A 12826-nucleotide genomic window follows, 5' to 3' on the forward strand; every position below is an offset into this window, starting at 1 on the left:
TAAGGCAGGAAGACACACAGCTTTAATCCAGACCTTGAAGTGGGAAGACTCAACTGTAATCTGGGCCAACCTTCTGCTGACCGCCTATATAAGGATGGGGAAAGGGGAGCTTTTGCTCTTTGCCTCTTGCCCTTGCCTTGGTTGAAAGTCCATTCCTTCACTGGCACTGGGAACCTACTTCCAACTGAGACCTTATGAGACTGAGCAAATACTAGATTTTTTGACTTTCTGGTCCCAGCTAGTCGTTGTTAGATTAGCTGGACTGCAGCCTGTAAATTATCCTAATAAATCCTCTCATATTTGAATATATACAGTTTACTCCTCTATCTATTTTGACAGAGTGCATTAATGAGGGTTATCTAGAGTCACAGAACTTAGGAAATTATTCTCTCTCTCTCTCTCTCTCTCTCTCTCTCTCTCTCTCTCTCTCTCTCTCTCTGCATATCTGGAGTAATGACACCTCTTCCTGCCCTGCAGCTTGAAAGTCTCCCCTAGGATGCTGACCAGATTTCTGTCAGAGACTAGACCTGGCCTCCAGCTAAGACACATCACACAAGTGAGTGGCCTCGGGAAGACAGGCTTAGGACTGTAGTTAGGACCTTACAGTGTGAACCTTGTGTGATGAATCTGAGCATAATAAAATATAATTCTTATTATATAAATGCTATGCATATCTATCTTCTTGCTCAAAACACAGAGGCAGGTGGATCTCTGTGAATTCAAGTCCAGCTTGGTCTACAGATTGACAACCAGAGCTACAGGGAGAAATCTGGTCCCCAAACAAACAGGGGTATGATGGACACACCTGTAATCCTAACACCTGGGGAATTCATTTGAGAGGAACTTGAATTCAGGACTAACCTGGACTACAAAGGCTGTGTCTTAATAAGGAAAAAAACAACTTAAATGGTAAATTCTGTTCTGTATGTCCTATCACCATGAGGAAAAACATCTACACCTTTACAAGATTGCTCTCTAGAAAGTAAATTCTGCTGGCACAGATCATTTTTGCTCTTTACCAATTTGAAGGGAACACTCTTGTTTATTCATTTAGAGATGGTTGAACTCAAACTCACTCCATACCTAAGGTATAGTCCTGAGGTTTTTTTTTTTTTTTTTTTTCTTTCTTTTTCAAAACAGAGCTTCTCTGTACAACAGAGCCCTTGCTGTCTCAGACTCCCTTTGTAGGCCAGGCTGGCTTCGAATTCACAGAGATCAGCTTTCCTCTGCCTCCAGGATACTGGGGTTAAAGTGCTACCATGCCGGACAGCCTTCAACTTCTAATCCTTTTGCCTACTCCTGCCTGGTTCTGGGATTACAGGTGTACTGCCAAGCCCAGTTCGTTTATATGCTACTGGGGTCAAACTCAGCACACCTAGTATGCAGTCAGTCAAGCAGTGTACCAACTGGGCTTCATTCTCAGCCCCATCTCCGACAACATATAGATGTTGAAATCTGAGACCAACTCGACGATTGTCCAACTAAAGCAAGGTGTATTTTGGTGGTACACATAGGCCAGCTGGCTGTCTCACCCTAAATCGGGTTTTGAGAGAGCAGCCCCTGCTGTCTATTAGGAAAGATAAAGTGCTTACAGAGTTGGTTGTTAACACGTTTTTATAAAAATACAATGAAAGGGAAGGAACTAGGGTACGTACACCACGCGAATGGATTGCAGTTTACGTTAGATCTAAGAAACAGGAATTTTCTTCTTCTTCTTCATTTCACTATGCTTTGGCGGTCCTGGAATTCACTCTAAACTAGATTGGCCTCAAACTCACAGAGATCAGCCTACCTAGCCTGGTCTCACAATGTCATAGGTTGAAAATACAGCCCCATTGAGTTCTTAACAAATCTACATCAAGAGGTAGATGCAGAGTAAACGAGATAACGCCATTTTATTCCAAATCCCAACCCTATAAATGAAGCTTTAAGTACTGCTTTAGAGGTTTCCTGCATAAATGTGAAGCTAAGATTTATTACGGTGTATACGGGACACTGTGAGACTTTGAGTTCTGAATAAACCAGTTAAATCCGGGAACGAGTAATAACTGACGCCTCCCGAACCCCGGGCGATGACTTTTCTGCTTTGATCAAATAAGAGGAAGGGGCGGGTCGCGTTGGTGCGCATGCGCCCGCCGGTCCCTGGAGCAGCCGCTCTAGGCAGCGGGGAGGTCGCGCGGGGTTGAGAGCCTAAAGCGGTCTCTCTATGGTTGCGGGAGCTGAAGATCATGGTCGGCCCGCAGGTCTAGGTTATTTCCGGAAGCGAAGCCTGCCGCTTGTCCTCTACTTCCGCGGGGCCCTGGCGGGTGGCGGTGAACACGTTGGTCCCAGGACTAGTGGTGAGGTGAGCTTCGGCACGGCATGGGGTGGCAATGGGGCGGCAGGGCGCTTGGCCTGAGAGTATGGCGGGGGAGACGGAATTGAGCCCGCTCCCCGAGCCGCGCTGGCGGGGCGGGCCCAGGCTCTCGGGCCTCCTCACCCTTCCCTTCCGAGGCGAAGACCCACTCCACCGCGGCTCTCTAGTCCTCGCCCGCGTCGGGGTCTGGGTCAGAGCCACTCGCCCCTGAGGGGTGACAGAGGAGGGGGTCTTGTTTTACTCACTCACGGGCTAAGGGTGCCCGCCACGTCCGCTAGATCCGAGGCACCTTCCTACCCCAAGGCAGAGGCTTCATAATAGGAAATGCGGATAACGGGACATCCGACTCCAGAGTGTCACTGGGGCTGACCTAGAGAGAGCTTAGCTCTTCTCATTCCCATAATCGTGTGTGTGTGTGTGTGTGTGTGTGTTTTAAGACAGAGACGATGTGTCTAACTGGGGATCTTTAACTGAGCAAGGGGCGAACCCCTAACTTTGAGAAGAGAAAGTGGGAGCCTCATGCCCACAACTATTGCCGTTGGGTCCTCCCGGCGGAAGCCCATTGGTCCGTTTTTGGAGTGGCCCTAACGTCACACCAGGAGAAGCCAATACGAAAGAGTTTCCCTCTCTTGGTACGAAGTGCACTTGCCAATGAAGTTTTATTTATTTTTGTCACTGCTACTTTATAAACACCCTGGATGTATCCCGACCCAAGTTGCTCGTTATATATCTGGGTATAACGTCCATAAACCTGAAGGGAAAACCTTACTCAGTCCGGGGGCTGTTAAGACACACAGACCCTTTTTTCCTTTCCCTCTGGCACTGTAAACGCTAACCATACTGTAGTCAGCATTCAGTAAGATGTGACTGTTAGTAATGCTATTATTATCAGTCAGCAAACTTTACCTATCTGTGGACGCAGTTTGACATCTAATTCAACAATCCTTTAGCGTTGCTATTAGTGTCAACTGATAAATGGGAAATAGCTCAAGGAGAACAAAGGGTGACCAGATTGGGAGCCCAGGTTAGCTTCACCCTGAAGATTTAACTTTGGATTGTGGTTTTGTTTTTGTTATTGTTTTTTTTTTTTTTTTTTTTGAGGGGATTGGGTGTTTTTGAGACAGGGTTTTTCTATGCAGTCCTGGCTGTTCAGTAACTCAGACCAGGCTGGTCGAGAGTGCACAGAAATCCGCCTACCTGTAGAGGTTTAAATGCCACGATGCCTGGCTTGTTTTACTTGTTGAGAAAGGGTTCGTGTAATCCAGGTTGGCTAAGAATAACTCTTGGCCTTCTGATTTTTCTGGCTTTCTGAATTGAGGAACAGGAACTGGAGAAGGGAGAAGATGAAACTCTGAAGTGAACTGGGGCTACAGTTGCCTTTTTCTGATCCCCAGCCCCATGACTCAGAAATCTGGACTTGTGCAGAAGAGATTCCCCTGAGTGCTGAGGCAGTAGGTGTGTGCCCATGCCCAGTTCATACACTGCTAATGTTGGAAGCAGTCGGCAAGCATACTGCCAAGTAGTCCAGGAGGCTAGGTACCAGAGACAAGCCTTACGTTAACTTGGGATTGCAGTGGCTTAGTTATCACACACAGTATGGATGTTGTTAGTTGACACTTGACTCAGAAATCTTAACAGAAAGGAGTGTAATGATCCGTGTAAGATAGTTATTGACAACCGTGCTGAATTAAGCCAATTAAATATTTTTAAGTTTTTTTTTTTTTTTTTTTTTTAATTGATGACAAGACCAAAAATGAGCTTGTGCCTCTAAAAAATATCTCTTGCTGCCTAGGCTCAGGAATAGAATTTTTAAAAACAAAAACCTCAAAGACCTTAATTTACATCAAAGTTAGATGAGGATCAGAGTAATCTTAAACTTTGATTCCTGGCAGGGCATAATTTTGGATGTAACCTCAAATGGGTTGTCAAGACAGACATTGAGTTGGGGAAAGGAAAGAAAAAATACAGTCAGAACAAGATGGTGTTGCCTTACTCATTTCAGGAGGAGTGCATGAAAGAAACATTCAGGGAGCAGAACTTTGTAAGTGGTCTGTGAACACTCTAATCTTAGTAACAGAAGTAACATTTTCATGGAACCTACTGTGTGCTAGAAACTATTCTGAGTTGTGATATATGGTTATTGAGCCAAGATTTAACTTGATCATTCTGGCTCGAGTTTGTGCTATAACTGAAAATGTTAGTTTGACAGCCGCACATAACCGTGTCTCGGCATTTAACCAAAGCCTAATGGCACAGACCTTTAGTTATTTGGTAGACCAAGGCAGAAAGATTGCCATGTGGATTGGGGCTGAAGGTACTGTCTCTGTGGTGGAGTGTGTTTAGAGTGGACAAAGCCCTGCTTTAGTTCCCAGCACTTGAAAAGTTAGTTTACTGCTTCGCCATGCATAGTCTTCACTGAATAAAACTACAGTTGTAGGCTTATTTATTTATTCATTCATTTGTAGTAGGAAGTGTTTCGTTTTGAAATGGATTCATACTTTACTCATTGGCTGGCAAAGGATGACCTTGAAATCCCAGTCCTTTACCACTCCGCTGCCGGGAATGCAGGCTTGTGTCATCAGATCGAGTTTACTGAGGAAGGTTTTGATCAATTTGATGGGAATTTTGCTCTAGGAAGACGATTCAAACATTGAAAAAGAGAGATTCACAGAAAGAGAATAGAAGTGAGCATTATTTAAGTTTCACTTTAGCCATACGTAGTGTTGGGATTCTGTGAACCCCACCCCACAGTTTCCTGGCCACAGCCAGGTGTGCTTCGCCCCGGTTACCTGACAGTATAAAGGGCTACTTGCTCCCTCCTCTCACTTGTTCTCTTGGCCTCTTGTGTTCCTGCTCTTGCTCTCCCCCTCCCCCACCCCTCCTCTCCACGTGCTCATGGCTGGCCTCTATTTCTCTACGCTCTTCTTCCCCTCTCTGCCCCTACCACCCTCTTAACTCCCTTCCTCATGACCTGAATAAACTATTCTGTACTATACCATCATGTGGCTGGTCCCTCGGGAAAGGATTCTAAACAGGGGTCCACCAGAGGCACCCCCCTTTTCCCTGCCTCACTGCACCTCCATGGAGCATATCCCTCTCCCCACTCCACTCTCTTCATCTTTTCCCTAGCATTCTATAAAAACTACACCTAGTCTGAAACATAGTTTGGCATTTACATTCTATACTACATATAGTCCTAAACTTCCAGGCCCATGATAATCTTGTGAAGAGCTTGTTTCGGGATCTGGTCCATATCCATGGATTGCATACCTGCAAATTCAACACTGGATGAGGGGGGAAAATTCAGTTCAATTGTGGGCTGCAGAGAGTAGCTCAATAGTAGGGTGTTTATCTATCATGTACAGTGGTCCTGAGTTCTACTTCCATTCCTGCCAGAAAAATCCAGGAAGTTCCCAAAAAGCAGAGTTTGATTTTGCCACATGCTAAACACTACACTGAACCCAGAGGAATGAGGCTATGTGTGGGTGCACATACTCTTTGATAGCTTCCTACCATTTTACAGATCCTTAGCCTCCCTTTGTAGTCAGGTTTACTGTGGTTGCTTGTATACCAAGCACATATAAGAGATGACTAAAGGAACCTGGTGGTTGGCACAAGCCTTAATCCCCACACTAAGGAGGCAGAGGTGAGTGGACCTCTTTGAGTTCAGGACTACAAGGTTACACAGAAACCAGAAGGGTTGGGGAAAAGACTGGGGGATAGAGGAGACAGTACATAGGCCGCATGTAAACACTCCTTGCCCAGAAAGGACTTTCACACCCACAAATTCTAGCACCTCTGGGAAGTCCTGGAGCAGATACCAAAGGACTGTGTACTCTTCTGCCTTGTTCTCATTCCAGTTCAGGGTCTTGAAGCTTCCCACAAGATCCTGGTGAAGGTATTAAGTCACATTAGTGAAGAGTCAGGTATTGTCTGCTTCAATTTTTATCTGCACACACAGAGCCCCACTTTGTAGCTATTCTGATATGATAGGGTTGTTTGACTTGACTTGAGTTCAGGGAGTCCCAGATTTGGAGAGACAAATGTGGTTGGAATAATATGTACAGCGTACAGGAATAAGGTCAGCAAGTGCATTTTGCTTTTCTCAGAGGTATATGGCACTCATAAGTGGGCTGCTGTACTGGGAAAGAGTCTACAGAACCTGGAATCTCCTGCCACATTTGAAGCATATCATTAATTCTGCTTTTGGCAGGGTTGAGAGTGAAGGTGAATGGGTTTTACACAAAGGAAAGTCTTGATCCTGTGGTAGATTTACTTTCTCCTAGTGCAATAGTCCAGTCTGTGAGTTTCAACAAATTTGGTGGGTGAATGTTGCTTTTGCAGGAGTTGCTTAAGACCGTCAGAAAACACAGGTATTTACACTAATGATTCATAAACAAAATTACAATTATGAAGTAGCAGCAAAAATAATTTTATGGTTGAGGGTCACCACAACATGGGGAATTGTATAAAATGGTTGCAACATTAGAGACATGGAAAACCATTGTTCTAGTAGCTTAATAGGCAAAAAGAATACAGAACTAAGTCATTTCTATGACTCAGGATTGGTTGGGAAGTCAGTAATTTTGTTCATTTGTTTGATTGTTTTTGTTTTTTTGAGACAGAATATCACTATGTTGCTTTGGCTGTCCCGAAACTTGCTTTGTAGACCAGGCTGGCCTTGAACTCACAGAGATCCTCCTGCTTCCATCTCCCAAACTGCTGGAATTAAAAGGTATGCACCACTACTCCCAGCTGAATCTCCTTGATAAAACTAGCACTGGTTACTCTGGAGGATCGTGGGTGGGGAGCTGGCCTCTTTCTGATAAAAAAAGAAACTTGTTAAATTGAGGAAACAAGGCTAACCTGGGGAGGGTTAGGTTTACAGAATGCCTTGTCTTAAGAATTGATATGCACGGGTATTGATCCTCTTGGCACCTTTTTAAATTTTTTATAAATTTGTAAGAGGTGTGCACTAACCTTTCAGAGGTTTTAAGATGCCCACCAATTGTTTCTACAGAAAATAATACAAGACAGTTTATACTTAACTTTTACTCACCAGCACATGCCAACCAGACCTCTAACTGTTCCTGTGGCAGCCTGCATGACAGCATCCTGGAACCTTGAGCCATCAATTTATACTGAAGCCCAAGTCTCCTAGAGTTCAGCCTATCTAGTGTGCAAGTGAATTTTGAGGCTAGTGTCTCAGTGACCATCAAAGGACTGCTAGGATTGTCTTGGTGAACTTGTGTAGCTAGGCCAACCCTCCGTGCTTCATATTCCGGTCATCCTTGGTCACCGTCCAAGATCAGTGTACAGAAGAGACTAGATGTGGTCTAACAGATCATATGACGAAATACCTCAGAATGCCTCCAGTGATAAATCTGGCCTGAAAAAAACAAGAGATGATCTTTCTGCAAGCCGACAGCGTGCGTGCGGGGATGAGAAGGATGACTTTAGAAGAACGTGTTCCTCCTCTTCCCATTATTCAAAACATTATCCCCATAAAGGGGCTTCTTGTTTTTCCAGAAAATCAGGTGTAGATCACAAGACTGCCCCACGTAGCAGATCTGGATCCAGTGGAAGACACTCTCCAAAACAGAGCAAACCACATTCTTCCCATGGGTCAGAGCTTAGGAACTCCAGGCATTCTCATTCTTCCTACAAACGTTGCAGTGAAGAAAAGCCAGAAGGAAGTAAAAAGAGACCTGGCCAGTCTTTGAAAACATCAAGAAACACACATCCAAAAAGGTTTGATGAAAAGGGACTTTCTAAAGTTGTAAGCAGGCAAGCTGTGGAAAAGCCAGAGATCGCAGATGAAAGTGACTTACCTAAAATTTCTGAGTTTGAAGTTGGATTCGAAGAACGTATGGATCAGTCACAAGAACCCGAGTCAAGCAAAAAAGATCACACAGAATTCATTGATGACCAAGTAATCAATCGCCGTAAAGCAATAGTGTCAAAAACCAAGGAAATCGAAGAAGCCTACTACCAAGACTGTGAGACCTTTGGAATGGTGGTGAAAATGCTCGTTGAGAAAGACCCTTCATTAGAAAGGTCCATCCAGTTTGCACTGAGGCAGAATTTACATGAGATAAGTGAGCGCTGTGTGAAAGAGCTCAGGCAGTTCATCGCAGAGTATGATGCTGCTGCTTCCTAAGAGCTGGTGCTCTAGCAGAAAGTGTTTCTTGATTGTCATTCCAGAATTGTATAAATACTTCATATATGGAATTTTTGTGATGAAATACTTCAGCGTTTAGTAAACATCTGAAATGGTCAGCTTAAAATAATCTTCAGAAATGTTTCTACCTTTGGAACCTTGTCGTTCGTACACTCACCAGTGCTCAGTTTGTGTCTGCTGGGGAGGCTTACTTACTCATGTTCTGTAGTTTTCCAGGTAGAGGAATGTATGGCCCAAGTGGACTTTATGGTTAGAGATTGAATTTCAAACTAAATGGTAGCATGGAAAAATGTTAGGATTTGAGTTGTAATTTTTATTGACTTCTTAGGATTTGCTACTCTTATTAAAATTATCCTACATTAAAAGGTTTTTTTTTTTTTTTTTTTTTTTTTTTTTTTTTTTTTTCAAATAAACTGGCACTTTGGTACCTTAAGAGAATAAAACATGGGGATGGGCTGAATCTTCAAAGGACACATGAGTTTGTTTATGAGTTGTGTACACTTAATATTTTTTCATTTTAGGCATCTGATCCACCACTAATCTATAATTCCAGCACAAAATGAATATTTAAAACCAACTGTTATTAGGGTATTTGTTACTTGGTAACCCCTGTAAGCTTTTTGGTTTGGGGGTATTGTAGGTTTGGGGGGGATTTGTTTTGTGTTTCTTAATAGCTTTCTAGGTTGTTGAATGGCTACTGCCTGTAGTATGACCCAAGGACAGCAGAAGACAGGCTCAGCCTGTGCCCTTCTCAGCCTGCCCTTTGTCTTGCCCAACACAGCTTAAGGCAGTCTGTTCAGACAACAAGTCAGGGTCTAATGCAGCATGTTACTTTTATCCTAGTGACCTCTGGCCTTCTGAAAAAGAGTCTCTCTGGAATTGGAAAAATACAGAGTTTTAGACAGACTGGAAATGCTCTCTGTCCTTTTTACAGAAGAGCCAGTTATACTGTCTACGGGAATTCCACTAACATTCTATTCTGTTCATTGACAATTGGTTTTTACTGCTGTTCCTGACCTTTGCCTCATTTAGTCTGGGCCCATTAATTTTTATTTGGTAGTCATAAGAGATGGGTGGACACTTTTTGTATTCTGACAGTATTTATAGTGTTATCCCAGACTAGGCCTGACCTCTGTGGGACATTCTAAGAGCTAACAGTTGGAGTTCATGCTCCAGATAGTGTCAAATTCTAGCTTGTTTTTCTCATCTGTGTCATTGCGGCACCTTGGTGTGTACTAGGTGATAAAGGGTTAGTCAGTCCTTAGAGCTCATACTTATTAAATGCTTTGTCAGTATACTGTCTTGATGACAGTCTTTACATTTCTATTTTATATGTATGAGTTTTGTCTGCATGGGTATCTGTGTCCCACATGCACGCAGTGCCTGCAGAAGCCAGAGGATGACACCAGGTCCCTTGAGCTGGAGTTACAGATGGTGTGTCCTGCCGTGTAGGTGCTGGGATAGTTCTCTGGAAAAGCAGCTATGGCTCTAACCACTGAGTCATCAGCCTCAAAGTGGGTTGGTTTTGTTTTTGTTCTTGCTCACACTGAATATCTTTGCAAAGAGATGATTGAAACATATTTTTTAGGCTGAATCTGAAACAGATCTTTTTAAAAATTCCTCAAATTTTAGATATAATTTCAGTCATAATAACTGGGTTTTGGATTGGTTTTATTTGAATATATATGTGTGCACATGGAGGCCAGAAGTCAGGTTCCATCTGTCTTCACTAGGCCTGGAAGTCATTGATTAGGCTATAGGACCTACTTGTTTCCACCTCTCAGCTTTGCAACTATAATAAGATATACAATTTATTTATTTTTTTATTTAGTTATTTTAATGTACATTGGTGTTATGTCCATCTGAGGATATCAGATCCCCTGGAACTGGAATTAGACAGTTGTGAGCTATCACGTGGGTGTTGGGTGTTTAATCTGGGTCCTTTGGAAGAACATCAGATAACTCTTAAACACTAAACCATCTCTCCAGCACACCTGATTTGTTTATTCTTAAACTATGAGATCTGATCCAACTCAGATCCTTGGGCTCGTACAGCAAGCACTTAGAACCAAGTGCTTTCCTCAGCCCATGTTTGCTTTGTTTTGTTTTAAACATTTTTTAGACATTTATTTTATGTCAGTACACCATTGCTATCTTCAGACACACCAGAAGAGGGCATCAGATCTCATTACAAATGGTTGTGAGCCACCATGTGGTTGCTGGAAATTGAACTCAAGATCTCTGGAAGAGCAGTCAGTGCTCTTAGCCATTGAGCCATCTCTCCAGCCCCCCATGTTTGTTTTGTTGCTATTGTACTGTTATTGGAGGTATGAGGTTGGGGGGTAAAACAGGATCTTATTATGTAATTCTTGGACTAGAACTCTTATGTTGATCGGGTTAGCCTCAAATTCACCTGCCTCTGCCTTTCTTTGTGCTAACATTAAAGACATGTACCATAAGGCCTGGCAAAGACATTCTTAAACCCAGATTAAATGGCTTTTTACTTTATAAACTCAAAGTTTATTTCATTAAGTTGGTCAAGGTGTGGGACTGGAGAGATGGCTCAGCAGTTAAGAGCACTGACTGCTTTTCCAGAAGTCCTGAGTTCAATTCCCAGCAACCACATGGTGGCTCACAACCATCTGTAATGGGATCTCATGCCCCCCCCCCCTTTGGTGTGTCTGAAGATAGGTACAGTGTACTCATACATAAAATATTTTTTTTTAAAGTTGGTGAAGGTGGCAAGGCCTGTAATCCACAACGTAAGAGCTCGCCATCACTTGATGGTTAGCCTGGGCTACAGAGTAAGACCCTGTCTCAAAATAATCAAAGAGCTTGTGCTCTCTTTGCCTCCTGTATAACAGAGCAAACCACTTGAATCTTCAACATGCCCTGGCCATGATGTTCTCCCTCACGGTTCATCGCCTACGAGCAATGGAGTCAAATGACCATAGATTGAACCTGTGCCACCCCCTCTGTCAGTTCCACCACCAACTCGGTGCCATCATGCCCCATACCCTGAAAGCGCAGCCACAGGATGAGGTAAACACCAGAGAGTATGGCCTCTGAGACCACAGTGGAGAAAGCTTCAGATGCTTGAGGAGAGGGAGCTCTAGTCATGGGCATACACGTGCCTAAAGCAAACACTCACTGAAGTGCTGAGAACAGCTCCATTTTGCATTTTGGGAGAGTAGGGGCAGGCTTAATTGATTTCAGTCTATAAGGAAGGCTGGCAACAATCCTCTTGTCAAAGCCTCCTGGGACTACCAGTTTTCTAGAGCCTGTAAAATAGCTCAGTTGGTAAAATTGCTTGGGAAAACAGGGTTTCTCTGTGGCCCTGGCCCTCATGGAACTTGCTCAGGCTGGCCCCCAACTCAGAGATCCAGCTGCTTCTGCCTCTTGAGTGCTGGCATTAAAGGTATTTGCCACCACCTGGCTGATAAGAATTAAAAGGGTATTTATTGGGTGAGACTACTGGACGAGATGAGAGCTCTGCTTATGACCACAAAGAAGGGGAGACCCACCAGGCAAGAAGAGGACCACTTCCACAATTTTGAGCCAAATTTGAAGGAAGCTTTTATTAAATTCTGGCCGGGAATATGAACTCTGGCCAAATCCATTCCAGTGTTCCCAGAAAACGGTGATTTCACATTTTGCAGAGACTTATAAAGGCAAACCCATAAGGCTGTGTATTTCCCATTAGGTCCTGATGCACTTCCTGCTTATGCACCTCCCACCTACGTGTGACCAAGCAAACCCAGTACAGTTTGGTCAGACAAACTTGTTTAGGAGAGTGAAAACACTTGACTTGTCTTACATAAACGGTAGCCTCCAGCAATTCAAGAATTATCTGTCCTTGGCAAGTGGGTTTACAAAGTTTAGAAACAGGTTCTATGGATCTCTTAGGCACAGTAATTAAAACAACCTTAGCTCTTACAATATTGCTAATTGACTAAGTAGTGGTGATGTTGCTATCTGAACAACTGACAAAGCCAACAGGTAATAACAGCGCTACCGGTGGGAAGTAGCCTTCCAAATAAGTATGTTGGTGAGGACCAGGCCAGACAGCCTACAAAGAGGGATGGACAGATTATTTATCTCGGGTTCTTGAAAGCAAAGCATCATTGGGGGCATTGCATCCTAGCATCCTTTTTCACAGATTTTCAGGTACCTATACTTCACCAGTTAACTATGGCTCGAAGGGTCGGGGGTCATTGAGGTAGCCATTGTGCTGCGTATCTCTAATAGCACCAGAACTGGTAAATTCAGCCCTAGCTTGGGCAACAGTA

General features: G+C 43.6%; 2 protein-coding genes across 3 annotated transcripts in view; both read left to right on the top strand.

Moving 5' to 3' along the window:
- Positions 1–2177: 2177 nt before the first annotated feature.
- Positions 2178–12826, top strand: part of BFAR (bifunctional apoptosis regulator) — a 43318-nt gene continuing 32669 nt past the window's right edge. For both annotated transcript variants that reach the window (XM_080908073.1, XM_080908074.1), the window contains exon 1: positions 2178–2344. The gene's annotated coding sequence lies outside the window, so the exon portion shown is untranslated. The remainder of the gene's footprint in view (positions 2345–12826) is intronic.
- On the top strand, positions 7686–8516 carry LOC308440459 (periphilin-1-like; the record flags this gene model as incomplete). The annotated part of the gene is made up of 1 exon (XM_080942562.1): positions 7686–8516. The coding sequence occupies one exon, from the start codon at positions 7686–7688 to the stop codon at positions 8514–8516; it is 831 nt and encodes a 276-aa protein (XP_080798688.1).

The sequence above is a fragment of the Micromys minutus genome, assembly GCF_963924665.1.
Source record: "Micromys minutus genome assembly, chromosome: 31".
Lineage (NCBI taxonomy): Eukaryota > Metazoa > Chordata > Mammalia > Rodentia > Muridae > Micromys > Micromys minutus.